At 37.0% G+C, this 26,744-nt stretch overlaps 1 protein-coding gene across 1 annotated transcript in view; it reads right to left on the reverse strand.

The window, feature by feature from the left end:
* The window catches only part of MTREX (Mtr4 exosome RNA helicase), an 81,993-nt gene that overhangs the window by 38,203 nt on the left and 17,046 nt on the right, over positions 1 to 26,744 (reverse strand). The window contains exons 6-16 of the mRNA XM_004703615.2: positions 26,194 to 26,368; positions 24,696 to 24,786; positions 22,733 to 22,857; positions 18,919 to 19,017; positions 16,262 to 16,364; positions 15,108 to 15,239; positions 13,529 to 13,608; positions 7,879 to 7,989; positions 7,355 to 7,456; positions 3,854 to 3,979; positions 3,133 to 3,283 (exon numbers count right to left, since the gene is read on the reverse strand). Of these exons, the coding sequence (XP_004703672.1) occupies positions 3,133 to 3,283; positions 3,854 to 3,979; positions 7,355 to 7,456; positions 7,879 to 7,989; positions 13,529 to 13,608; positions 15,108 to 15,239; positions 16,262 to 16,364; positions 18,919 to 19,017; positions 22,733 to 22,857; positions 24,696 to 24,786; positions 26,194 to 26,368 (1,295 nt within the window). The remainder of the gene's footprint in view (positions 1 to 3,132; positions 3,284 to 3,853; positions 3,980 to 7,354; positions 7,457 to 7,878; positions 7,990 to 13,528; positions 13,609 to 15,107; positions 15,240 to 16,261; positions 16,365 to 18,918; positions 19,018 to 22,732; positions 22,858 to 24,695; positions 24,787 to 26,193; positions 26,369 to 26,744) is intronic.

A 26,744-nucleotide genomic window follows, 5' to 3' on the forward strand; every position in this document is an offset into this window, starting at 1 on the left:
TCCTACAATTAAGAGTTTATATCAATAACAATCAAAGTTTGGAGACGTCCTTCAGCGATGTAGCCATTTTATTGTAAATTAAACAAAACCAAAACATTTCAAATGTAGTTGCATTAGCCAGATTTCAAACACTCTACAGCCACATGTGCTATACTGGATAACTGGCACAAAAACACATCTAGTACCACAGAAAGCGATACATACTTGACAGCACTGTTTGAGACCTTTAAAGTCATAGGCCACCAAACTCTTATCAGGCTATCACCTCCACCTGGGATTAGGTCTCTGAAACTGTCAAAAGAATTAACAGGAATGATGAAGGCAACAAATGTACAAATGTGTTTGACACAATGGATATATATATGGATTGTGATAAGAGTTCTACGAGCCCCCAATACAATGATTTTTAAAAAAGAATAAACAAGCAATCCACAGACTGTGAAAAAAAAAAATCTTCAAAAAAAGCCCTCAGTGAGACAGCTTGACCATGATTGCAAGGGCTCAAACAGGAACAAGTGTGAGGATAGTGAGTGGGAAGTGTTTCGTCCTTTGTACACGGGGTGGCTAAGAATCTGAGCCAGCTCAGGGGCATCTAACATGATTTTGTAGTAACATATTCTATGCATCTTGTATATTTATAATACAAAGAATATTGGCTTAACATAATAGAAAAGACTATAAATAAATGAACCTCTAAAATAGTTAATTATACCTTGAGAAAGTCCATTAAAAGTACACCACGAACGTATGTTATTTCATTTTAGTCAGAGTGCAGCTTTAGATGTGCATGCTGTCTTGGCTTTCTGATGCCCGGGTCTTAGTCTAGTAGGCACAGTTCTGCTGTTGTGAGTGAGTGAGTCGTCTGCATACTCTCCAGTCACTGGAGATTTTTATCTGTGCAGGTCAACAATCCATGTATTTTGGTCTAAAATACTGTCCTCTACATATTTACTTGCCTTTTCTAAACACTTGAAATTCTGTAACATTGGATAAACTAATGATACTATCAATAAGATTACCGTATGCCCTTTAGGGATGATATATAATGTTCCCCAATAAAATAATGATGATGTAATCATGATGTCTTTAAAGTGGAACATGGACATATATAAAACATAGTCACATGAACAGATTGGGCTTGAATTTAACTGTAGTCTTATTGCAAGACCAACCAGTTCTTATGATGTGGTCCTATGCAATACTTGTCCTCATGAAGAGACCACTGAAGATATAGGCACTAAAACAAAGTGTGGTACAGAAAACAGATAGAGCCCAGTTATCAGAAAGAATAGTTTCTAGGGTCTTAATGGCTTGTCTTAGAACCAGCAGCTATTTAAGTAAGGTGACAATTAGTCACATGGAAGAAACACACCAGCCGGTGTGATACAAAGATTGTAAATAATAAAATCCAAGACTGGAAGAAGAAATGGTTCTAGAACTTCAGATTCTGAGCACCCAGTTTGCAAAAGGCTATGGATGAAAGTGCAAGCTGAACATTTATTTGCAGAGTCCCCAGGCGGATTAAGCTTCTTGTGAATCCCATCTGACCATTGACTAGGGATGGGAATAGCCTTGTTAGACAGAATGCACTGGAAAGCATTCTAATGCCAACATCGTTAGGTTACAATTTAGCACCTTACCTTTTGTACTCCCTTTTGATCCATTTAAAATTTGTTCTAGTTTTTATTCTTTTCTGTGATTTTTTTCAACTAAGGTTTTTCTATGTTCTATTTCGTTATTGTCACTTTTTTTAAAATGTTTTTCTTTCTATGGAATCCAAGATAGGCAAATCTATAAAGACAGTATCTGGATTAACACTTCCTTTGGGTTACAGCAGAGGGTGGTTAGGAGGAAACAGAGAGCTAGTAATGAGTACAAGAATGAAAAAAATGTGCTAAAATTGATCGTAGTAATGATTGCACAACTCTTTTTAATATGTTTAAACTACTTAACACTATGATATGTGCATTATATGTCAGTTTAACTATGAGAAATTCTTTTAAAAGAAAAGTGCAGCAGCAGAATGGGAAGCAGTAGTGTAGGTGGCACAGCCATCCTTGCTGAAAGCGAACAGAACAAGACTCCATACATTTACTGATGGAGATGAGAGGCTGATGCCCTCAAAATGGATTATACCACAACATAAAGAAAACAAAAATCCTCACAACTGGGCCAATGAAAAATGGCATAATAAACACATTGTATATCGAAGTTGTCAAGAATTACACTTTTTTCTGAGACTATGGCCCCTGGATACTCTTCAAGCCTGGAACCCAACTCTTCTATGGGGATCAACATTCATTCAATTTGACACCAAAGAGGTGAGCAATCCTTAGAATCATCAACCAAATGAGATTTAAAGGACAGCATTTGCCCAGGAATAAGGTTCAGAAGACAGGAAGACATAGAAAAGGCAAACAGAAAAGATAAACACAGGGAGGAAGTGATTGAAACCGACGTCATGAAACAATGTGTATGAATTGCTGGATGGAAATATCAATTATCCTGTAACCCTCACCAAAATACAAAATGAGTCTTAAAGAATTTCATTTTGCTTGGATTCAGAATTAGTGCTCATGGAAGCCACAGTTACAAAATCAAACGATGTCTTGCCAGGCACATCTGCTGCAAAAGACCCCTTTAATGTGCTACAGAGCAAAGATGTCACTTTGAGGACTGAGGTGCCCCTGACCCAAGCCATGGATCTTTCAACTCCTTCATATGAATGCAAAAGCTGATAACTGAATAAGGAAGAATTATTGTAATGGTATAAGCAAAAAAACAAAAAAAAAACCCTAAATACTATGAGCTGTGAGAACAACTAATCTGTCATGAAAGAAGTACAGCCAGAATATTCCTTACTAGTGAGCATGAATCGTCTCATTCACTTTAGACATATTATCAGGAGGGCACAGTCCCTGGAGAAGGATATATATCATGGTTGGTACAGGAGAATCAATGAAAGAGAGATGAACTGACACAGTGGTTTCAACACTGGGTTCACGCCTAGCAGTGACTGTGAGGATGCAGCAGGGCAGGGCAGGGCAGCATTCTGTTCTGTTGTACACAGGGTTTCTTAATTTATAACGGACTCAATGGCATCTATGTGCTGCTTGGCAATTTGATACTTACTCTCTACTACTCCTGGGATTGCTCTATAGTGCTGAAACTGGTAGAAAGACTTTTCCAACATGTACTCAGGATTAATTTCTTCTACACGTAGCAAGTTTAAAACCATGTTATAGGTCAAATGGAAAGCACTATTTAGAGGATCAGCTGAACCCTAAGGAAAAAAACATACATTTTCCAATAAATTTATACAAATATTTTAACCTGTTATATTACATGATAATTCAGTGTAGTAAATAATTTAGTAAAAACTGAGAAATCAGTTGATCTTTAGGAACATAAACACTAAATCATTAAACAGGACACTAGTAGTTAAAGTACTGTCAGCCAAATATGCTCAGCTAAAAAGACATGTTGTCGTTTAGAGTACCGTGTAGAGTAATATATAATTGTAAAGTTATATTTAGGAAAATGAGTCTGACACCAGAATGCTAAGTAAGTTGGGAGAAATAGTGAAACAGGGAGAGAGCAAAATGCCCCTGTGAGTATCTGAGGCTAATTTTTACTGGAATAGAAATCCTCATCTTTATCCTGTGGAGTGGCTGGTGGTTTCGAACTGCTGACCTTTTAATTAGAACCCCAACATTTAATCCACTATGCTAACAAAGTTCAATGGCTAAAGTTGTTTTTAATTCCTTTCTTCTCTAAGAATCTTGTTTTGAAGACCTTTTTGAGATGTGTTTCTAGAGTTGTGGATGAAGGGACTGAATCTTAGCTCAGTAACCTTAAGGAGTTGTTTTCCAATTGTTGGGCTCATTTTTTCATCGACCATAAGAATTACAATTCCCCTGTCATCCATTCCCCTCCTTCCGGCACGACCAGACATTTGAATGTATTCACCAGAGGAAATCTGAAAGAATATAATTAAAATTTTATGTTAGGGGTGAAAGTGGTAAAACAAACAAATAAACAAAAAAAACTCATGTATTCTGAAAAAGAATTATAAACATAAATTAATCAGTATCTAAGTGAAAGCATTAAAATGTAAATACGTTAACATCAGTTCATAAAAAGATATAGTAAGTTCCCAAATAACAAATTTAACACGAGGCCAATTACTGGTAGTGTGTGCATTCAAATACATTATAAACTCAAAAACTAAACTTATTGTCAACAGGTTGAGTCTGACTTATAGCTACCCTGTATTACAGAGTAGAATTGCCTCTGTGGGTTTCTGAAACTGTAACTCTTTACAGGAGTAGAAAGATTCTGCTTTTTCCTGAGAAGTAGCTGGTAGTTTTGAAATGCTGGGCTATACCACCAGTGCTCCTAAATACTCTATAGCTACAGAAAAAATTGTCAAATTCACATAGAAAAGATCTTTGAGCTAAAAATTCTTGAAAACCACCAAGTCTAAGAAAGCAAACAATGGCTTATATTTAACAAATATTAATTTTTAACTCTATCATAATAAACTTGCACTCTAAAACATAACAATATCTAAAAACAATATAATTTTAAAAGAAAGATACATTTCGCTATTTTCTCAATATACGTTCTTGGAGTTTGGCAGAATCCCATTTTCACTAAGAGTCACCTCCTAAAGAAGGGCTAAGAATCTCACATATAGGGACTGAACATTAAAAAGACCTCTGCTCTGGTTCACATTACATAGTTTCTAATATTGTGAATATTTATGGAAGGAGAAAGCCTCATCTTTCTCTTATGGAGTGGCTGGTAGGTTTGAACTAACTAACAGCCTTGAGGTCAGCAACCCAACACCTAACCCACAGTGCATGTGGTTTCAGATTCTCAAAAGAAATGTGTGACTCAGGAGGAATTAAGAAAACACTATGCAATGTGGGAGGGCATACATACAAACAGCATAAAAACAGAACCAACAACCTAGGAGCAAGGAAATCCAAGACAAAGCTCACTGCCATCAAGTCGATTCTGACTCATGGCGACCCAGTAGGACAGGGTCAAACTGCCCGGTGAGTTTCTAACACTAACTCTTTACAGGAGTAGAAAGCCTGTCTTTCTCCCGGGGAGTGGCTGGTGGTTTTAAATTGCTGACCTTATTGCTTAGCAAGCTAACTTGTAACTCCTATGCCACCAAAACCAATCTCCAAACTAGCTGCCATAGTCCATGCTGACTCAGAGGGACCTCCCGTGGGTTTCCAACATGCTAGCTGTTGAGGGGAGTAGAAAGCCCAGCCTTTCTCCATCAGAGCCCTGGTTATTTCGAACTGCCGACCATGCCAGCCCAATGTAAACCACCACACCATCGGGGACTTGAAAAAACAAAAAAAGGCAACTCTGCAAAGATCAGAACAGAACATCTCAAAAAGGCAGTCCAGATAAATAAAACTTCAACAGGGTTCAAGGATATCATTATATTAGTGCTTATCACAACTTCTAAATTTCCTAATAGTGATCTTGAATCATCAAAAAAAGTTTGCTTTCTTAAATTCTATTATCTGTCATATTCCTCCTGGGGCCCATGTACTACTGACATATGACAAGGAGATGCCAGCGGGTAGAGAAAGTAAAAAGTAACTTCTTAATCATCATCTTGTACATTGTTTTATTCAGAGAACATGTGGTAAGACTGAGGAAAAAATTACAACATGCACTAATTGAAAATAGATACCATACATGAAAAATACTTTGTCATTACAATTCAACCATTGTACCTTTTCAGGTGAAGACTGATAATTACTGCCAGGAACTTCTCTATGCAGAAAAGTCACCATTCTCAAGAATAAAAGGTTAAGTGAAATAATAGCTGACTAGTTTAGAAATTTTCTCAAATGCTAGACTATTCCTCAGATACCCGAACTAGAATCCATCTTCATTTGCCTGCTTTTCATGCTGGACAACACCCCACTACCTATCTGGCAAATAATTACTCTGTCATTAATTTGGGGGACTGTGTCTCCATGAAGCCTACCCTTTCCCCTCATGTACTTTATATTCTATCTTTTCTGTGCATATTTCTCATTGCGCCTAAAATATAATATTCTATAGCACTATTCTACTTATGTCACTATCAATTTTCACCTGTTACTAAGTTCTATACCATAGGTATTATTTTAATTTTAGTATCTCCAATATCAATCATAGTTCTAGGTCCAGAGTTGCCCTTTGGGAACTGTTTTCAGAATGAGCTCCTTGCCTCTGGAGTAAGGACATACATCTTACCCCAGTACACTGTTTCACCCATGTTCCCAACTGTCTTTCTTCCTGCCTTAGGAAAGAGGTTTATGCAAAGCTGTGAAATTCTCTATTTTAAATATTAAAGTTAATTGAGCTAGAACGCCAGCCATGGTACCAGGGGTGTTTTAAAGCCCTTAAACTTGAGAGAAAATTCTAGATATAAAGCATTCATGAATGACTACACACTTAGTCCACCGTCAACTTCTTTTCATCTTTTTATGGGGAAGCAAGAGGTGGGCAAGTGAGGAGCACACAGAGCGAACACTTAAGGGATTTAATAGCTTTCGAGATTTTCACATCTAAATACTGAAGAATTTGTACTGGAACTAATACAAGACTACTGAGCTTAGACTATGAGCCCAATCCAATGCCAGTGAGTTGATGCCAACTAAAGGGTCACCTTGAGCTGAAATCAATTAGATGGCAGGATTTAAAATCTAATCTTGCTTGTACTCTGTTAGCTCAGGTACAAAAACCTGAGCATTTAGGTATTAAAATTGCAAAGAACAGCCAACTACAGGGCACTTTCTGAGCAGGCCTTTGTAAGAATAACTAGCAATGTGAGGACCCCTCCCCTATAAAACCGGTTTTGATGTGAAGAGGTAAATAGTAGCCACTTCAAAGTTATGAAAGGGTGACTTATATAATCCTGAGTGATGTTCTCTGATTGGCTAAAATGAGAATACATAAAAATACAAATGGGGTAATCCTCAGGATTATTTTAGAGTCATTATTTTATCTTCATTCTGTAACTCTCCCTCTACTTTCCAACCGGCTATTCAATGAACAACGTAGACAAACCATCTTCCTGATCCCCAAGGATGGTGCTAATGAAGGATGCTGTAGTCCAAGAATCAGGTTCCTACAATCATCCAATTTCCCCTTGTATACACCACTATACAAGCCTTCAAATACAGTTCTAAATAGGATTTAACTAAATTTGATATATTTCAGATTTTTATATGAAAACTTGATTATAAAGTGTTAAAATATTTTCATTAAATGAACTTAACTTACCTTAGGTAAATAAAAATATTTCTACATCTTACACATATAATTTACTTACCCATCGGAAATCTTTCCCATCAAATTTTCGAGCATTTGTAAATAAAACAGTCCTAGCTGGCATGTTAATTCCCATAGCAAAAGTCTCTGTGGCAAATAAGGCCTAAACAAAAAAGCAATTACAAAGTTAAAAGCATCTTCAGTTGAAAACTGGTTTTCTAAATTAAGAATGAATAAAAATGTTTGGGCTCGAACAGAGCAATGAGCGCAAACATAACAACTCTGAGGTTGGTGCAGCACCAGGCAGTGGGTCATTCTGCTGTATACGAACTGGAGCTGACTTCTAACAACAAAAGACAAGTTGCTAAGTCTTAAAAATTAGTCAATAACAGAAATGGCTTCATTTTTACCTTGAACACGAAGTTTGAAGTATAAGTTATACACAAAAACCAAGTTCCCTTCCTAAGTCATTGCACATGACATGGTTAAAAAACAAACAAACCATAAAGCTAGTAACAGCACACTCTGTGATTTTCAAACCATTCAAAGTACACAGTTATGAAACATAATAAACATAAACCATACCTTTATCAATCCTTCTGAAAAAAGGATTTCAATAGTTTCTTTTAAAATAGGAAGTAAACCTCCATGGTGAATACCAATGCCTCGCTTCAAAAGAGGAAGGACATGTTCAACCTATAATTTTGAAATATCCATTTTATAATATTGTGAGGAAATGGAAAATTAAAATGCTCAGCTAATTAAATTAAGAAAAGGAGTAATCCCAACAAAAACAAAACAAAACACTGTGCTCAAAGAAACTATTTAAGCTTTGCAGTGGTAGGATCAAGGCAATACTTTAATCCACATTCCTAATGAATGCTAAACTCAGGGTTCATGAGGGAGGGAGGTTGGGTGTTGGAAGGGGGAAAACGAGGAGCTGATACCAAGGGCTCAAGTAGAAAGGAAATGTTTTGAAAATGATGATGGCAACAAATGTACAAATGTGCTTGATACAATGGATGGATGTATGGATTGTGATAAGAGCTGTAAAAGCCTCCAATAAAATGATTTTTTTGAAAAAAAGGAATACTAAACTCAAAACAAATTAGTTTGGGTTTAACTATATTTAATATGAAAGCCATGTCTTTTGATTCAGATATAGTCCTAAGAATAGTCCCATTTCATTAAAAATTTCCAGCATCAATTCAGCGCTTCTAAGAAAATTATAAGCAAAGAAAAGAAGGCACTTTGCAGTCGCACAAAATAACTTTAAAAGATAACGCCTACTCACACAAAAGAAAATTAAGCATATATTTGCTATAACTATGTATCTCACTAAAAAGCAAATGAATTACAAAGAGCTCATTCTCTTTATTACTATATCATCTTCCATTAAATACTTACTATTAGGAATCTAAGAGCCCTGGTAACACAAGGATTAAGCATTCAGCACTAACCAAAAGGTCAGCAGTTTGAGCTACTCAAAGGGAGAATGCGCAGTCTGCATCTTTCAAGATGTTCAGCCTTAGAAACCCTATTGGGTCATCTCTGTCATATGAAGTCACTGTAAGGTAGAATCAACCTGACAGAAAAGGGTTTGGTTTTTTGTTATTAGAAGTGGATATTATGCTTGACCTAATGGAACTATAAATTATAATGATATCTGTAAGAGCTCCTAATAAAATGTTTTTTATTTTTAAAAAGTGTGTTGAGACCTGCTGGCAAAATGGTTATGTTGATTATGGTATACATAGTTATAGTAAAATTTAATACCTTATCATTTGATCTCCCTTGTGACTCATTTTAAAGTTGTTTCAGTTTAAAAAAAAAAAAGTGAAGGGGTAATACTCATGGATTAAACCTCTGGTGAATCCCCTCTGACAATTGACCAGGGATGTGAATAGCCTTGTTATCATGCAGAATGTACTGGACAGTGATACACTACAGATGTAGTAGGGAAAAATTTAGCACCTTATCATTCGATCTCCCTTATTATACATTATACATTTTTAATATGTTGTAGTTTATAATTAGCTCTGCTTTCTTTTTGATTTGAGATTTTTTATCTGTTTTACTTTGTGTTGGTGCTAATTATGTTGTGGTTTTTTAAAATGTTTTTCCATATAGGAAATCCAGGATAGGTAAATCTACTGAGGCAATAACTGGATAAAGGATGGCAGTGGAAGTTAGGGAGAAAAGGGGAGCAAATTAAGATGAGAACAATAAAGAAGAACATGTTCTTCCACCGATTGTGGTGATGATGTACAACTCTTCTCCATGTGACTGAACTATTGATAGAAAAGTATGATATGTGAATTTATGACAATAAAATTGTTTTTAAAAAAAGATAGCATGGATTGCAAATCAATGTAAAAAAACACACAAACTCCTCACAACTTGACAAAATAAACATCTTGATAGATGGAGAAAAGATTAAATTGTCACGGCTTTTATTTTACTTGGATCTATAATCAACACTAATGGAAGCAGTCAAGAATTCAAATGTGAAGGAAAAAAAAGAATTCTAAAGTGTTGTACTAGGCAAATCTGCTGCAGGAGACATAATTAAGGTGTTAAAGAGCAGAGATGTTTCTCTGAAGACTAAGGTGCACCTGCCGGAAGCCAAGGTATTTTCAATCACCTCAAATGGTGGCATAGTAGTTACATACTGGGCTGCAATATCAAGGTCTGCAGTTTGAAACCAGCAGCCGCTCCATGGGAGAAACACATGCTTTCTACTTCCATTAATTTGGAAAAGTCTTGGAAAGTCATGGGGGCAGTTCTACACTGTCCTACAGGGTCACTATGAGTCCTTATTGATTTGATGGCAATGAGCTTTCGTTGTTGAAATACATGCAAAAGCAAACAATGTCTAAGGAAGACTGAAAAAGAATTAGCACTGTGAATTATGATGTTGGAGAAGAATACTAACTATACTATACACTGCCAGAAGATCAGAAGAACAAACAAACCTGTTTCATTAACAATACAGCTGGATTGTTTCTTGGCAGTGAGAATGGCAAGGCTTCACCTCATTAGTCTGAATATGTTAGAAGGACATCATGCTTGTACCTAACATCAGGAAGGGAAACTAAACAATGATTTGTAGAGAATGTAGAGGGGCAATGGACCAGACTTGATGTGCCTAGGTAGACAATATGAATGTTTCTACCCAACCCTTGATGAGTCATGCCATGGACTAAGCACCATGATGACCTTGGATGCTGACCTTACAGGCAGCATGGCATCCCACAGGGTCACACTAGCGAGGTTCAACATAGAGGCCCGAGTGAATGAACTGAGCCTGCCTTGAAGCTGCATGTACCCTTGGACTGTACTCTGATGGGAGAGGAAGCAGAGTGTGGCTGCATGGGGCTGTGGAAGTGGCAGTCACTGGACCTGTGGGGGGAACCCCTAGCTTGGTGGGTGTCCAATGGAAAGGGACCCAGAATCACCATATATTTTGTACCTCAATGTCCCCCTTGCATTGATATGGCAGGATTTGATCTGTTGGGCAAGATCTGCACTTGAAAGAATTGATCCCTGAAGTTTTCCCGTGGCACCAATCCCCATGCGTTGGGTTAACAGAGCTCAATTGATTAGGAGATTGAATTATGCAGAGAATAATTCATGGGCTGCAGTTCACAGTGGAACTGAACTCACATATACTCCTCATCCCAACAGTGTCTGGCATGCTGTGTCAATGGAAAAATTGTTCATGTTACCAAAGCATTCACCGTATATGCCCCAGGAGGATGATTGACAGTGTTTTACTTTTATGTTTTCCTGCCTTTTGTTTGTTTGTTTGCTGGCTGGTTTGTGCTGTTGTTGTAGTTGGTCATATGGGGTTTTGATTTTTCATGACTGCCAAATAAATCAGAGTTATGCAGAACCTGTGGACAAGCAGATGGATTCTGGGCTCCCACTTAACTATAGCCCCAATCCAAGAACACTTAGTTCTCATAATATGGCCCTGCTCAACACTCACCATCATGAAATGATCACTAAGATAATGTTTCTACAGCAAAGTGCAAGGATGAAAGCAGATGGTGCCCGGCTATCAATCAGAATAGTGTCTTGAGTCTTAAAGGCTTGTATTCAAACAAGTAACCATCTAAGTGAGGAATCAACTAAGCCCACATGGAAACACACCAGTTTGTGTGATCCAAGGATCACAATAACAAAATCCAAATATGACGATAGAAAAAGTATCATAGCTTAAATTGTGAGCAGCCAATTTATAGAAGGCTATGGAGGGCTGTGAGAGCCCAAAACCCATCTGGAAAGTATCTGGTCAGATTAAGGCTCTGGCAGATCCTTGCCCTCTAGCCACAGGTCAGGGCATTGAACAGCTTCACTATCAGACAGAGAGCATTGTAAACTTGATTGTGCTGGATAGAACTTCATACTTGGCCAGTTGACCTCCCTCCCTCCTCTTGACCCAACCTGAATTTGTTCTAGAATTAAGGATTTTGTGCTTGTTCCATGGCAAAAACTTCTTCCCTAGTTTTTTAAATGTTGATGGTGGCCTTTTTCCCCTTACTCATTATTTGCACTTTTATCTTTATATTATTATTACTTTAACCTTAACAATTTTTGTTTTTTTTTACTGTTTCTGTTGGGTTTTCCAGTTTGGGACTCACAGAAATAGATCAGAGAGATAATTGATGCGATGGTTTACAGTAGATGTGGGGGTGGGGTGGGAGATAGGGAGGGTGAGGGGATTTGAAGAACAATGAATGTGGGAGGGGGGGAGGGAAAACTAAAACTGATTGTGATTACAAAACTCATTTTAAAAGCAATTTAACCATGGAAATATATGAAATGTGAATACTCTATCAAGAAAACCACGAGGAAAAAAAAACTAACCAAATTTATACAATGTGAAGTTACCACAGGTGAAGGGGAAAGAGTTGTACAATGGGCATGAGTTTATGTTAGTGGTGGTAGAATAATTTTTAATAGTTGTACAACATGAAAAATATAATCAATGACAATGAATTATATAAGCAGAAGTTGTGGAATTGGAGAATGTTCTGTTGTGTAAATTTTTGTGACAATTAGAAAAATTAATAATACATGAATAGTAATGACTACAAGGAAGAAAAAAATGTTCTAGAATTGAATGTGATGACAACTGTACAACTCTTCTTGATATGACTGAATTGCTGAGTTGTATGACATGCGGATGAAGTGCTAATAAAACTGTTTAAAAAAAAGACATCATGCGTGGTAGAGGGTCAGTAAAAAAGAGGAAGACCCTCAAGTAGATGGACTAACACAATAACTCCTAAAATGGGCTCAAGGATAACAATTGTGAAGAATGGACAGTGTTGTGTTCTGCTGTACATAGGGCCACTGTGAATCACAAACAACTTGATGGCATCTAACCACCACACAATTTCAACAAACAGCAAATTAAAGGAACTACTGAATTAAAACAAATCCAATGTTGTCCATTTGATTCCAAATCATAACAACCTATAGGACAGCGCAGAACTGCCCCATGAGGTATTCAAGGCTGGAATTTTTCTGCATACAGACTGCCATTGCTGCCTACAGCAGAGAACCTGGTGTGAACTGTTAACCTTTGAGTCAGCAGTCGAGTGCTTAAACCCTACACGACAAGAGTTCTTACATTAAAAGAAACTCAAAAAACTTCACTGTCATTGAGTCTATTCCAATTTATAGCAACCTTATAGAACAGGACAGAACTACTCCTATGCATTTCTGAGTAAACTTTCTATGAGTTTACAAGAACAAAGTCTCATCTTTCACTAAATGGAGCGGCTGTTGGTTTCAAACTGCTGATCGTGTGGTTAGCAATGCAACATGTAACCACTACACCACGAGGGCTCCTTACATTAAACTAGAGTACACACTACTTTCCTAAGTATGTGATTTTCATGAGGTGTGCTCTAATGTGTTATTTTGTAGCCTTGTGAATTAAGAACCTTAACTATTTAAAACTAGCATTAAACTTTTTCAGTATTAGGCACAGCAATATTCATTTCAGACCAGGTAAGCTTTCAAAAAAAAGTTCCTTTACACAGTAGCTTTCCTCCAGTCACTATTTCAGAAATCTGAAATAAAAATTAAGATGTCATTTCAATGAAATAATATTTGCTGCAGTGTGCAAGGGGTGCACTATACTGACAGAATGAGAAAATGTAAAGTGATTCTATTTACTCTATTAATATCCATAGTTTACAAAGTAAGGTTCAATACTCACCTGAGGGAGTTTTTTATCTTCATCAGACAAGCAGTCAATTGCATTATTGAATACTTCTTCAACCATCTTCTTTTCTTCATCTGAAGACAAAACCCAAGGGGATATAAATGTCAAAATAAATCTGTGATATCAAATTTCACCCTTTTTTTACAAAGAAATGAGAGTCTTTGGGTATAAGCTGTCAGTATTCAAGATGATTAAAGGGGAATTCCAGACCAAAATGATCACAGACTTAATAGAATAATTTAAAAAAATAAATCTTGTAACCGTAACCCATGAAGAAGAGTACTACCTTATAAAATAACAGCAATAACTAACTATATCAAGTACTTAATATGTAACTATTTCATTTAAATATAACAATTATATAACAACGAGAGGACAAAGCAATACCAGTATCTGCTATTCACCTACTAAGGAAAGTGAAACTCAGAAGTACATAACTGACCTGCTATTACTTACTAGGAGTCCTGGTGGCACAGTGGGCTAGTTAGTATGAAACCACAAGCTGCTCCTCAGCAGAAAGACGAGGGCACTTTCTACTCCCCCATTACAGGGGTTATTATGACTCAACGGGGTCTTAATTGACTCAATGGCAGCGAGAAATCTTTAAGGAAGCAAACAACTTCCGTTTTCTCCTGCTGAGTTGCTGGTATATTCAAACCATCAACCACTTCTGCACCATCAGGTTACTCAAATATTGGATGACTTAAACAATATATAACTGTGGAAAATCAAGCATATTTGGCACTACAGGTTACCAGAAAACTATCAGCAAAGCAATTAATCTAATAAAAATAATATCACACATGGATCTACTCTTGTGCCTTGGTAAAAGTATAAGGGAAATTTCTCCTTGAGCAATTCAAAGTATTTACTTCTTCCTGTATAGGATTTAAGAGAAGGCTTCAAAAAGCTCATTAAAAGATGGAATTGAAAGATAATGGAATTTCTGCACAAATTTTAGAAGCCCGCTCATATATGGAAAAGGCTGAACCGACTAGGTTGACTGTCAACAAACTGCCACGCCTGATGGAGTTGATCTACTATTTAGCTAGGCGACTTTTGGTGAGTTACATTTATAATTAACGTATGGAAGGAATGCACCAATTTGCTAGTAGTTACTTTACTTTTGGGGGGAGCCACAGCACTTAGGTAGGATTTCTAGACTAGTGAACAGGGTCCCAGTGTAGAAGATGGTCACTCCAAGAGATCTAGCATTAACTAGCTGGATAGAAAACCACAATCACTGAGGAGCTATGGCAATAAAGCCTAAGAGGGAAGTGTTCCGATGTCTGCTGATAGGGCTATCAGGACTTTAACAGCAATGTACATATTTCTTTCAGTAAAAAGAGAAGAAATGTTCAATCATTACCCTGTGAAATGTTTAAACAAAGATGCTAAGTACTTACCACTATAACTTTAAGGTGAACTGCTGTGCTATTAATACCCAATTAGACAAATGTATTGCTAGAAATATATTTGAATCCATTTTCATAGACAAATGTATTGCTAGAAATATATTTGACATCCATTTTCACATTAACAGTAAAACTCTACTCCTCCGATTACGTAGTACCTGTGTTAAAATCCAATTTGGTCATTTGAAGTGCATAAGCTTCACAATCTTTCTTACTAAAACTGAAAATAATTACAGGCTGAAAATTTCTTTCCATAATCATCTTCACAATCTTGAACACATTTGATGGCCCTATAAAAAGAGGTTGACAAAAAATTAACACAAAATGAACCACACTTAAACGTGTAAGTGATAAATTATAAAACACCTATTAAAAAAAAGAGTAAATGTTTTTATGTAGGACTTTGTGTAGGACTTTGCCTTCTTACATATAGTATCAAAAGCTACAATGTAGAGGTCAAAAAAGATAATTTGGAAGTTATCACCACCAAGAAAGTGAAAAGATAACCCATAGAATGGGAGATAATTTTTGCAAATCTTTTATCTTATAAAGGACTTATATCCAGGTTATATAAAGAACTTTTACAGATGAATAAAAAAATATCCCAATTAGAAAACGTGCAAAGGACCTAAACAGACATTTTCCCAAGGAAAATACAGACTACACCAATACGCAAATGCAAATGTGCTCAACACCACTAGCCATCCGAGATATATCAAACCACAGGGAGATAGGGCTTCACAAGCAATCGCAAGCACTGGCCAGGGCAGGAGCTGGAACCCACAGACAGCTCCGGGGCTTCTGTAAATCAGTGCAGACACTTTGGAAAACCAGTGTGGCAGCTCCACAAAGAGTGCAACCGAATTGCTATACGACCTAGTTTTTCCACTCCATACCTGTAAGAAAGGAAAACTATCTCCACAGCCTGACACAGGAAAGTTTGTCGTACGACAAGTAAATGCCAAATGTGCAAACAATCTACAATTCATCAACTGATGAGCAAATAAAATGTAGTATCCATAATTTGGCCATAAAGAGATGAAATTCTGATGCATACAGATAACATTATTTACACTATAAAATGGTGGTTTTAATAGTATATGGATTATATAGCAAAAAAGCTTTGATGTAAAGGTTAGGTTGTTTGCAAAGTTACATAATGTTTAAATTCAACCTTTTAATCACCAAATTTCAGTACATTCCTTCTTGATATGCTTTCCTGAGAAAAAAATAAGTTAATAACAAAAAATGGAAAAGTAACTTCAGTATACATTTATATGTAAAATTATGTTAAAACAAAATTCCAATTTACCTTTTGTTCCACCTTTCCGCCCCTTCTGGTCTCCTTTGGCCAAGTCACCTGCATCTCGAAGCACTTGCATTGCAGTATTAAAATTATCTTCCCTGAAGTCACCCTGGAATCACAGATAATGCTCTATATAATCTAAATAATAAAAATTTAAAAACTTACTGCTATCAAGTCATTTCCTACTCATAGTGACCCTATAGGACAGAGTAGAGGTTCCCCTGTGGGTTTCTAAGATTATAACTCTTTACAAGAGTAGAAAGCCTCATCTTTGTCCTAAGGAGCAGCAGGTGGTTTCAAACTGCTTTCCTTACAGTGAGCAGCCCAATGTACAACCACTAAGCAGCCAGGGATCCTCAATCTTATTGACATGAATTAAATTAATAATTTAAATGCATTCATTTCAATGAATTCAATGCATTTCACTGTAATTCAAATGCATTTCATTCTTCAGAAAGAGCCTCCCCAGATAATCTAAAATAATAAAACAGTAATTATTGCCAATAATTAAAGATTGATATGTGATGAAGGTTATAAAAAGGTATAAAACTAGGAGAGATAAAACATTAAACATCTGAAACATGCCCAGAGTCCTAATCCTGTAGGCATTTTTAAATAATTGGAAATAAAAAATGTAACTTATTCATAAGGAAAACACAAGAATTCATTACAATTTTGAAAAGAAAATACAAAAAGAGCACTATATAACCATCCACATCAACCCAGGCGACACAAGCGAAAACTAAGAGGGAAAGAGAGACACACAGAGGTAGAACAGCATTCTGGTCCACCAAGCATTGAGGACGACATTCCTACTTGGAGCAGCCAATGCACAGTGAGGACTGTAGGGTCAGCCTCACCACAAGACACAGTATCCCCTTACTGGCCCACAGCACTACAGAGACAGCACTGGAGACACAGTGCAGGAATTGTGCCCAGTCTGGCCCCGCCCCACAAACACACCAGGGCATAACATGAAGCGAGCCAAACAGAGCAACAAGGGGAGCAAAGCAATGAGATCCCAGAAGAATTCTGAAAACAGTCTTTGGACTCAGGGGGCACTGGCACTGCATCAGACCGGATTAGGAAACATTCATGAGGGTCAGCAGACAGACCTGGAACCATTCATAAACGTTTTATTTTTCTTTCATGTCTGTCAGGATAAACAATTCCGAGGAGAAAACAATGGGACTGATGGTTCCGGAGGAGACCGGGGAAGAGGATGAGGTGGGGGGAAAGGAGAGGGGATCCAACAAACCCAGGGACAAGGGAACAACAATCAATGGCGAGGAGGGCATAGAATGCCTGGTGGGGTTCAATAAAGTGCAATGTAGCCGAGAGGAAGTAGAGAGAGCCAAATGAAGGTTGAACATGATAGTGGGACAAGAGGAAATAAAGGAAAGAACTAGGAGGTAATAGACATTTATAGAGGTATAAACATAGGCATGTACATATTTAAATATATTAATATATATACATAGGGATTAGGTCTATGTACATATATTTATAGGTTAAGTATTAAGGAAGCAGATGGACAATGGGGCTCTACTCAATTTCTCCCTCAACGCAAGAACACTTGGTTTTAATAACCTGGCATTCTGTGATGCTCACCTTTCTGACACGATCACTGAAGACAAAATGGGTGCATAAGCTAATGTGGTAACGAAAGCTGATAATGCCCGTCTATTACATGTTAAAGCATCTGGGGTCTTAAAGGCTTGAAGTTAAACAAGCGGCCATCTAGCAAAGAAGCCACAAAGCCAACAAGGAAGAAGCACAAAGCCAACAAGGGAGAAGCACACCAACCCGTGTGATCGCGAGATGTCTATAGGACCAGGTATCAGGCAACAGAAGACCCAAAACAGGTAATCATGTCAATGCAAATGAGGTGGGTCAGAGCAGAGACCCAACGTCCATCTGTAGACAACTGGATATCCCCTCACAGAGGGGTCACGAGGAAGGGACAAGCCAGCCAGGGTGCAGTATAACACCAATGAAACACACAACATTCCTCTAGTTCTTTAGTGCACTCCCACCCCACCCCCCACACCACTATCATGACCCCAGTTCCTGCTTCTATCTTACAAACCTGGCTAGACCGGAGCATGTACACTAGTACTGATAAGAGCTCTCGACACAGAATTCAGGGCAGATAAACCCCTCAGGACCAGTAATGAGTAGCTACCACGAGGGTAGGGGGAAGAACAGGGAAACTGATTGTAATGAGCAATGTACACCACCGCCTCCCCTGTCCCCTCCGGCCGGGGGATGAATAACAGAAATGTGAGTAAAGGGAGACAGCAGACAGTGTAAAATATGAAAATAAAAATAATTTATAAGCTATCAAGGGTTCACAAGGGTTGGAGGGTCGGGGAGGGTGGGAGGTGGGGGGTGGTAGGGGGGAAGAGGAGCTGATACCAAGGGCTCAAGGAGAAAGAAAATGTTTTGAAAATGATAATGACAACATAGGTGCAAATGTGATCGATACAATTGATGTATTGGATTGTTAGAAGAGCTGTGAGAGCACCCAATAAAATGATTTATTAAAACATTAAAAATAAACATTTAAGAAATAATTTGAAAAACTGGAACAAAATTTAAAAATTAAACTACATAAATTAAAAAGGCATGAACTATGAAAAATAAAATAATCATCTCCTTACATTTTCATCAACTACAAGGTGGAGGCCATCTCCTCCTGCTGGAAAGATGTAATGTTGCAATGGAGTAGGCCGATAATCTGTGTAAATCACATGGCAAGGCTGTAAAAAGAAAGACAATTAATTAAGCTTATTAAATGTTACTGATACAAAATAGAGCTGTGTATGTACTCTGCCTAAAAGCCCCTGGGGAATTAAACTTGTGAATTCAACATTTCATACTAAAACAAGAAAGTTTTTAGCATAAAGAACCACAGAAAAATGTGGAAAGGCGGTCTACAAAATTAGTGCTAACATACTTTCTCTTTACCAAGTCCCTAAACATAGCCAAATGCGTATCTTGAGCTTTACTAACAATCCTGGACTCATGCTGTAACCAAAAGGAATGCCTTCTTTTATGGAGCAGTAGAGTAAGATGATCTAGGAGGCTTGTGCTTATCAAGCAGTAGATTGATCTACTTCCTCCAGAAGATCTACTAGGTTTCTATCCTACAGAAGTAACACGGGAAAATGTAACAAACATTGTTAGAGAGAGCTCATAAAAAGATAAAAATAATTACACAAGAACATCATTGTTTTAAAAAAGAGAGCTAGAAAAGAAAACAAAAAACAAATTCAGTATCCTAAACAATTGCTTACCCAATAAAGTTGCAGAAAAGCAAAAAGGAAACATGTTCATAAACAGCTTCATGGTATTTGCATGGCAAAATTTAAAAAATATGCTCAGGAGATGCCCAGCTTTTCCTGGTAGGAAGGTCTTACTGGAAATCTGTGTACTTACAGTTCAATGGCTGAATAAATGCAATAGTTTCTAAACTTGACAGATGATGATAATCAACATAATGCTAACCAAGAGAATCCAACATATAATACAACACGTCTAAGTGGAATTCATACCAGGCACGCAAGGATGATCAATATTAGAAAAACATTTGATGCAAGCCACCACTAAATGAAAGAACCTTATGATCATATCAACTGACACAAGAGAGACATTTGCCAAAATCTAATACGTACTCCACTCCTTAACAAAAGAGAAATTTCCCGACATAATTAAGTGCAAATGTGCACGCCCAAACGGGCCCTGGTGGTGTAGTGCTGGGCTGCAATCCACGTGGTCGGTCTGCAGTTTGAAATCACCAGCAGCTCTGCATGAGAAAAACTGGGCTGTCCACTCCTGTAAACAGTTACAGTCTAGGAAACCCACAGAGGGTCGCTATGAGTCAGCAATGACTCAATGGCACTGAGTTGGGTTATGGTTCATGCAAGCCAAAAGTCAAAAGCATTTTCCTTGCAGATGGGAACCAGATAAGGATGCCCTTCATCATCATTTCTATTTAACGTTATTGGTAGGCTAGCTAAAGCTATAAGGCAAGAAGTGGAAACAAAAGGCACTGCTGCTATGATTCTCCAAACCAAAAGTTTACTTAGTGTCATACATGGATTTTACCTCAGAGCTATCCTATAGGACAGGGTAGAACTGCCCCCATGAGTTTTCAAGACTGTAACTCTTTACAGGTATAAAAAACTGTCTTTTTCCTGAGTAACTGGGCTGATGGTTTCAAACTGCTGACCTTGTGATTAGCAGCTTGCCACCAGGGTTCTGATATGATCTTATAAATAGAAAAATCCCAAAGGCTCAGCAAAATATGACTGGAATTACCTGAAAGATTCATCAAAGTGATAGGAAACAAAATCAACATATAAAATCAGTCGAATTCCCTTATACTAACAAAGCGAGCTCCAAGAAGGAAATCAGGAAAATAATACCATTTACAATAGTCACACAAAAGATGCAGTAGTTAGGAATAAATCAGAGAAATAAAAGATCCACACAAAGAAACCTACAAAATATTACTACAAGAAACCAAGAGACCTACATAAATGGAAATATATTCTAAGCTACTGAATAACCCACCAAAGTCACTGCCATCTAGTCTATTTCACTTCATAAGGACCCTATGTAAACCTTCCGAGGATGTAAACTTTATGGGAGCAGAGTCTAATTTTTCTCCCATGAAAAGGCTGGTGGGTTTGAAGTGTTGACCTTGTTTGTGGTTAGCAGTCCAATGTTTACCTGGCAGTACTACTGGGGCTCCCCTGATCATGGATAGGAAAACAACATTATGAAAATGTCAATACTATCAAAGTATGTACAAATAAAATGAAATTCCAATCTAGATGCCAATATCATTTTTTAATAGATGAAAAAAAAACTAGTAATCAAATTCATATGGAAACGGAGACCTCACATAAGTAAAACACTAATAAAGAAGACCACAAAAAGAAGCCAATTCTTTCTTAATCTCAAAACCTGTTCAGCTCTATTAGACAAAAAAGCCTGGGCTTGGCACAATAGCACACACAGTGGAACAGAATTAACAAGCTATAAGTAAATCCATCTATCTATGGGCAATTGATCTTTGGAAAAAGGACCAAAATCATTAAATGGACTAGAGAGTCTCTTTAAAACAGTGCTAGAGAAACTGGATATTTACAGGAAAATTAAACAAGACCCCCTTCCCATACAACACAAAAAAATGAACTTAATTGGATCAACGACCTAAACATAATACCAAAAATGATAGATTATCAAAGGAAAAATAAGGGTAAATTTTGGGGTCTAATAGAAAGCATAGGAGCCCTGTAGTGTAGTGGGTTACATGTTGGGCTACTAACAGCAATGCTGCAGGTTCAAACTCACCAGTTGCTTGCAGCAGAAAGATGAGTTTATTGCTCCTTTGAAAATTGGAAACCTACAAGGGCAGTTCTACTCTGTCCTATAAGGGCCCTAAAAGTCAGAGTTCACCCAAAGGCAGTGAGAATACATGGCATAAATTATGTTTGATAATACATCAAACATAACTGAAAACACAAAAACAGCAGAAAACAAACTAAATGACCGGAAATTCCTAAAAATTAGCATTAGGTGAATCAAATGATTTCACAAAACCAAAAGAGAACCCACAAATTAGGAAAATTTTGGCAATGACATACCAGATAAGAGACTCATCTCTAAAATTTATCAAAAAATTTCAATAGCTCAACAACAAAAAGACCAAAAAAAAATTTTTTTAATAGGCAGGACATGTACAGATAGAATGTCGCCAAAGAAGACATTCAGGAAGTCACCAAATGAGAAAAATGCTCATGAACATTAGCCTTTAAAGAGTTGCAAAGCAAAACAACAATGAGATTATCGTATACTAGCATTCACAGTAAGGTTCAAAAACTAAAAACAACAAATGTTGGTGAGGCTGTAAAAAAACTGGGACTCTCATATGCTCATAATATGAATTTGGAAGATACCCTGCTAAGTGAGTTAAGTCAAACAAAAGAATATTGTATGAGATCACTATTTGCACACTAACAGAAACATTCTCCAGTGGTTACCAGGGGTGGGAGGAAAAGGAGGGTGAATCACTATAGGGCAGACACATAGTAACTCAGGTGAAGGGCAGGCAACATGCTTAGACTTCAAGAAACAAGCAACAAAAGCACATGGAAGTATAGTTCAGAGATTAAAAAAACCTCAGACTGAGGTTAAGGTGGTAATTGTCCCAATTCCTTTTCAGTGGTATCTAATCAAAAGGGCAAATATGAAGAGTCACATAAGAAGTAAGACTATGAGATCTAAATATCAGAGATTTAGATATTCTGAGGTACTATTCTTAGAGATTTTGGTTTGAGATTTAGCTCAGAAATCAACACTTTAAATAGCTAGTCAGTTGATTGTGATAAGAAGTTAATTACCAGATACGGTAAAGCAAATTCATGTTTTGAATATTGAAGATATCTATAAAGAGAAAGAAAATACCTGCTTATGTAAGTGGCAAATCCATTCAGCAAACTGTCGAGCATTTGGTATAGTAGCCGATAGAAAGACATAGTGAACATTATCAGGGAGCAAAATAATGGTTTCTTCCCATACCACACCACGCTCTGGAGAAACAAAACAATACAACGTGGGATTGGAATTCAGTTACACTTTAATTACAGTATATCAATAATATTCTCAAGCTGAATAATTAGAAATGCAAAGCATTTCACAAAGATTATTTTTAGTCACAGAACTTGACTGAAAACTATGTTAATTCTCACCATGAATCAATCTACTAAGACTTAACACTATAAAAACAAAATATTCTGAAGTAACTGCAAAAAAAAACAGTTCCAGACTGAATCTCTTTCAAAGGTAGTGCGTCACTGATCAACCTGGGTCCCCCAAAATATGAGTCAGCTTGGTTGAGCCCAGGACTCTCTGTGGTTTGAATTATATAATAATATAAATACCCTCCTAGATGATCTGCTATGATCAGCCAATCATTTGTAAGAGTATCAGGGTGGGATGCAACACCCTTATCAGGTCAGCCCTAATCCAGTGTAAGAGGAGTTTCCTGGCATGGGGCCTGCACTTTTTATCTTGCAAGAGATAAAATGAGAAAGAAATGAGCGGGAAGCAGAGGTCTCTCAGTACTACCATGAAAGAAGAGTTAGAACATGACCTTTGAACCCAACGTCCCTGCACAGAGAACCTCTTAAAGTCAGGGAAGCTTAATACCAAGTCATAAGGAGCTTTCCAAGGGAACTCAAGACCACAGAGTGGAAAGAAGGCAAGGACCTACCCCCACAGCAAGACAGAAAAAGAAAGGTCTTTCCTAGAGCCAGCACACTAAATTTGGACTTCGAGCCTTCTAAACTCCAAAAGTAGACATTTCTGTTTGTGACAGCCTTCCACATTTCTGTTACAGAAGCAGATAGCTAAGATACAGCCTAAGTGGAGCTCCAATGATAAGGCAAAAGAGTAGTTTTCCCACTTTACTTTGAGAGGCAGGGGTTAATGATCTGTACATGCTGCAGCAACAAACTTCAAAGATACACTAATTATATTCCATATGGACTCTCTCACCCAATTACCCTCATAACCTTTTAAGGGCAAAAGATTTTAGAAATACCAGAAGTACAAGTCATTTCATATTATAATGGAAAATAAAAATAAGACAAAAAATCAACTTGATAGTTTCCCTCTAAAATAAACAAACCACCACAGAATTATGACTTTAAAAACAAATCAACTATCAACCTTCACCTCTCATCCCTCATAATTCCAAATAGTTATTTTTCCATTAGTAGAACTAGAACAGCCCAAATAAAGAGACATTTCTAACTTTTGTTTTTGTGTATTTCATAATTCTCATTTTATCAGAAACATGCTTTTTGTTGAACTTTAGAAGCATTTTTTAAAATAACGTAATGAAATTCAAGGTAATTAAACTTTTTAAGTCAAAGGGTTTAAGAACTATTTAATATTAGAGATTTCTATATTAAAAGCAAACCAGTTTTAACTCCACTTGCTTTATCTGATGATGCTAATTTTCACTCAGAGGAAATTACAACTTGAATAGTTCTAACTGGAAACAATGTATCAAGTTGTCAACAATTTTAAGAAGCAAAAATTTATTAGAATTCTAAAATAAAAAATCCAACCCACTGACATTGCCAATTCTGCCTCACTGTGACCCAATACAAGATTATGAAGATTGTAATCTTTTAAGAAAGCAGCCAGCAGCCTGATCTCAGTCCAGTAGAGAAGTTGGTGGGTTTGAACTGGATTCTGCAATCAGCAGTCCAGCATCTAATCAAGAGCGCCACCAGGTACTAAATTTGAGTCATATCAAAATCCAAAGAAAATATAAGTGCTTCTTGTTCAAAACCCCTAAGGGCAATTTGAAGAAATATGTGTTATAACTCTCAACACCACAACAGAATATGCACAGTACCTGAGTCTCTCATGTAATGGATTTCATCAAATATGACCCAAGCAACTTCTCGCATAACTTCGGAACCTCTGTACAGCATACTTCTCAAAATCTCAAGAGAAAATTTAAAAAAATCAATAATTGAATAAAAACTTAAAATACTTTGGAAAATCTTTATTAATGGAACATTATTTTTTGTTGCTAACTGCATGGAGTTGATCTCTGACTCATGGCAACCGAAGCACAACAAAAATCACTGCCCGGTCCTGCACTGTCCCTAAGACTGGATCATTGTAATCCACAGGGTTTTCATCGGCTAGTTTTCAGAAGTAATTGCCACGCCTTTATTCCTAGTCTGTTTTAATCTGGGAGCTCCACTGAAATCTACTCAACATTAAAGCAACCCCAGTGGCTACACAGGAGGTTTACTGGCCATGAGTCAAAGCTGGGTCTCCCACATAGACGATGAGAATTCTACCAGCGAACCAAAACCATTCTATAAATCAAATTAATGTTCCTTTCTCCCACAAAACCAAAGTAAATGCATTCTCAATAGAGATCAGATACAATCCTCAGAGAGGATTATTATGTCTATTGCCCATCTGCGTCCAAGGGAAGTTACCCTTATATGCTCAGTACCAATTCCAATACACATACTTTTTTAAGAGCAGCTTAAAATTATCTTCTTGCTAAACCTGACAGATAATCAGAATCAACTTGAGATTCATTCATACTGCTTACTCACCTTTTCTGCCTATATCGCCTCAGAATGTATTCTTTTCTTTAATTTTACCCTGATTTTTCAGAGTTAAAGAAATCTGCTACAGATGAAATAAAGTTTTGAGAAGAGAAAATTAACTTACTTTGGGTATCAAAATGAAAAATGAGCAATGCTTTTGGCTGCTCTCCAGACCAGACAATAATTTATGCTCTCTAGTGTACCGTGTCCTTGTAAAAGGCAAGAATGTAATTCAAGTACATACAGAAGTACTTAGTACAGTAAATACAGCTAATCATGTCCAAAACTTAAGATATTATAATTATATGTAAGGTCTAACTATGATTGTGGAAGGAAACTAAATGTAATAGAACATTTCTGAAAGTATGCTACTTTTCTATTTGATCTAACATTCAGATGCAGAAGGAAAAAAAACAGACGAAACAAGGAGCTACTACTTCTATAAAAACTATGTACTCAAGTCCTTAAAATATTTAAAAATATTTAAAACTATAATAACATTTTAATGTCACTGAGAGTAATAAGCACATAAAATACTTGATGAAAAGACTGTGTATGTTTTATGACAAGTAACAGAGAAAATGGCATTTTAGAAATAAATTTATACCATTGCTATAACATTTTAAGATGAACTTTCTCCCTGTCAAACAAATCTTTACTTGGTAAAGTGCTAGCACTGTATCTACATTGAGTAAATGATAAAATTCTGAATGCTCTAAATGAATACATATTAAATTAAAAATGGAAAAATGAATGGATGAGGTACTATATATATATTACCTCTGTGGTCATAACCAGACAAGATGCAGTCGGATTAATAGTAACATCTCCAGTCATCAGACCAACATCTTGAAATTCTTCATACATTTCACGGTATTTCTGGTTGCTCAGAGCCTTAATTGGACTGGTAAATATTACACGCTGCTTTTCCCTTAAGGCCAATGCGATGGCATACCTAAAAATGTGAAAGTAATTATAAATCAAGTCATCACAAAAAGCTCACTTCCATTTTCTGATTCTATTATTCTATAAAATGTGTCCAGATTTTTCCTACTTTATTTATCATCAATGAACTCTGAAGAACACTATCACCTTATCCCATCTATGACAGAAATGCTTAGCACCCCTTCAAGCCATGTCTGCCCGCATATGCATGCATACATAGGCACAGAAATTGCACTTTTCAAAGAGAAAGCAGGTATTCTGTGGTTTTAAAACTCTAAAACCAGACTCTTACAGTACTGTGCCAAGAGTGAGACAAGGTGAGGCAGAGGATATGGCTCCAAGCACTGGCTCTCAGGCAGTGTGTGTGTGTGTGTGTGTGTGTGTGT

This window comes from Echinops telfairi, unplaced genomic scaffold, assembly GCF_000313985.2.
Source record: "Echinops telfairi isolate 266 unplaced genomic scaffold, ASM31398v2 ScPeMD7_7469;HRSCAF=8507_1, whole genome shotgun sequence".
Taxonomy (NCBI): Eukaryota; Metazoa; Chordata; class Mammalia; order Afrosoricida; family Tenrecidae; genus Echinops; species Echinops telfairi.